General features: G+C 41.3%; 1 protein-coding gene across 1 annotated transcript; it reads right to left on the bottom strand.

The window, feature by feature from the left end:
* Positions 1 to 451: 451 nt before the first annotated feature.
* On the bottom strand, positions 452 to 1368 carry LOC116472269 (ribosome production factor 2 homolog). Its single transcript, XM_032758026.2, has one exon. The coding sequence runs from the start codon at positions 1268 to 1270 to the stop codon at positions 461 to 463; it is 810 nt and encodes a 269-aa protein (XP_032613917.1). The 5' UTR covers positions 1271 to 1368; the 3' UTR covers positions 452 to 460.
* Between the last annotated feature and the right edge of the window lie 1051 nt (positions 1369 to 2419).

Genomic DNA, 2419 nt, shown 5'->3' with positions numbered 1-2419 from the left:
CTCCTGGCCTCAAGTGATCTTAAAAATTTTTTTAAAAATTAGCCAGGCATGGTGCCATAAGCATTTAGTCCCAGCTACTCAGGAGAATCACTTGAGCCCAGGAGATTGAGTCTGCAGTGATCCATGATGGTATACCGCCCTTCAGCCTGGGTGATTGAGCAAGATCTCAATTCTAAAACAACAACAACAAAAACCCCACAAAAAAACAAGAAAACTTCAATGTGATTCTACTTTACACCCATCAGACCTGCAGATTCTTTTTTTTTTGTTTGAGACAGAGTCTTGCTGTGTCGCCCAGGCCGGAGTGCAGTGGTGCCATCTTGGCTCACTGAAAGCTCCGCCTCCCAGGTTCACGCCATTCTCCTGCCTCACCCTCCCAAGTAGCTGGGACTACAGGCGCCCACCACCACGCCTGGCTAATTTTTTTTTGTATTTTTTTTTTCAAGTTCTATCAATTTTTTTAAATTCTTTTTGACTTTTTCTCCTGGTCTTCTGTTATCCTTTCTGCAAGTCGCTTCTTCAACCCCTTCATTTTCCTGGTTTGTAGTTTGCTTAGGTCTTGCTTCTGCATGTGAATCCTTCCATAAGTTGTACCAAAAGTATCATGGGAAATATTTTTCTTCTTCTTTGGCTTGAGAGCTTTTGGCATTTTCATAGATAATTTATAAAGGTCATCCGATGCCAGGTGTGTCCTCCTCAGAACCAGATCCAATGAGGGTCCCATCTCTTCCAATTCAATCCGTGGTGTTCTGCAATCAGATTTCTTCAACAGCAACTTATAGCTTCGAAAGTAAATCTTCCCATTCAGTGTAGTGAAGTGCAGAACATACTCTAATCCAGCCAGGTGGATATTTGATACTGTGGGGCCTCTGAAGAAATCAATAAGACTTTTTAGTCTTCTATAATCTTCTGTTACATCAAAATCATCACCAGCAAATATTAGCATGGGTTTTGTTCCCTCAGGACATTTACTGTTCTTAATGTCTTTTAGAGAGACAAAATTCTCAATACCTAATTCAATCATATCCAGCACATGGTAGTCATACATATGACCTATTACTAGATTATTTGGCCTCTTCTTATTATGGGAGCCAAACATGAATAAAGAACAATCTGACTTCTTTGAAAAGAATTCCAGTGATGTCTGATCCTCAAAAGGTCTTGTAATATTTTTCTTTTTATATAGTACAGCGTACGGTTTTTTCAGTGCATACACATCTTTAAGTACTTGTGTCACTGTTGCATTTGCATTTCCCCCTTTAATCAGCATGGCATTTTTAATATTTTCATTGAGTTTTGGTTCTCTCTTCTCAAGGAATCTCTTGGCTCTTTTCGTTTTGGGCTTTACAACTCAATCCAGAGTGTCCATCGCTACCGCTACCTGCAACTCTTAACTAGGTGGATCTTTTTTTTGTACTTTTAGTAGAGACAGGGTTTCACTATGTTAGCCAGGGTGGTCTCGATCTCCCAACCTCGTGATCCACCTGCCTTGGCCTCCCAAAGTGCTGGGATTACAGGCATGAGCCACCACGCCTGGCCAGATTAAAAAAAAAAAATGTTTTATTTACATAGGTTAATGAGGAACAAGTGTTTGGTCACATGAGTAAGTTCTTTAGTGGTGATTTGTGAGATTTTGGTGCACCCATTACCTGAGCAGTAAACACTGCACACAATTTGTAGTCTTTTTTCCCTCACCCACTTCCCAGCCTTTCCCCTTGAGTCCTCAAAGTCCACTGTGTTATTCTTATGCTTTTGCATCCTCATAGCTTAGCTCCTACTTATAAGTGAGAACATACGATGTTTGGTTTTCCATTCCTGAATTACTTCACTTAGAATAATAGTATCCAGTCTCCTCCAGGTGGCTGTGAATGCCATTAATTCATTCCTTTTTATTGCTGAGTAGTATTCCATCATATCTATATCTATATATACCACAGTTTCTTTATCCACTTGCTGATGGACATTTGGGTAGACCTGCAGATATTAAGAAGATCCATAGTACCTATCACTGGAGGGGCTGTGGAGAAAAAGGAACCTCTCATATTGCTGATGTAAAGGCAAATTTTTTTAGCTTTTTTGGAAAGCAACCTGGCAGCATCTTTTTTTCCTCCTTCCCTCCTTTCCTTCTTCTTCTTTTTTTTTTTTTTTTTCGAAACAGTGTCTTACTTTGTCACCCAGGCTGGAGTGCAATGGTGCGATCTTGGCTCACTGCAACCTCTGCCTCCTGGGTTCAAGTGATTCTCTTGCCTCAGCCTCCCGAGTAGATGGGATTACAGGTGTGCCACCAACCCCAGCTAATTTTTTTTTTTTTTTTGCGACGGAGTCTCTCTCTGTTGCCCAGGCTGGAGTGAAATGGCGCAATCTTGGCTCACTGCAACCTCTGCCTCCCAGGTTCAGGCAATTCTCCTGCCTCAGCCTC

This window comes from Hylobates moloch, unplaced genomic scaffold (assembly GCF_009828535.3).
Source record: "Hylobates moloch isolate HMO894 unplaced genomic scaffold, HMol_V3 SCAFFOLD_8, whole genome shotgun sequence".
Lineage (NCBI taxonomy): Eukaryota > Metazoa > Chordata > Mammalia > Primates > Hylobatidae > Hylobates > Hylobates moloch.
The sequence above is the reverse complement of the archived record's forward strand: the minus strand, read 5'-3'. Positions and strand labels throughout refer to the sequence as shown.

Excerpts from the sequence above, each read along its gene's own strand:
- LOC116472269 (XM_032758026.2), bottom strand. The coding sequence starts at position 1,270 with ATGCTGATTAAAGGGGGAAATGCAAATGCAACAGTGACACAAGTACTT.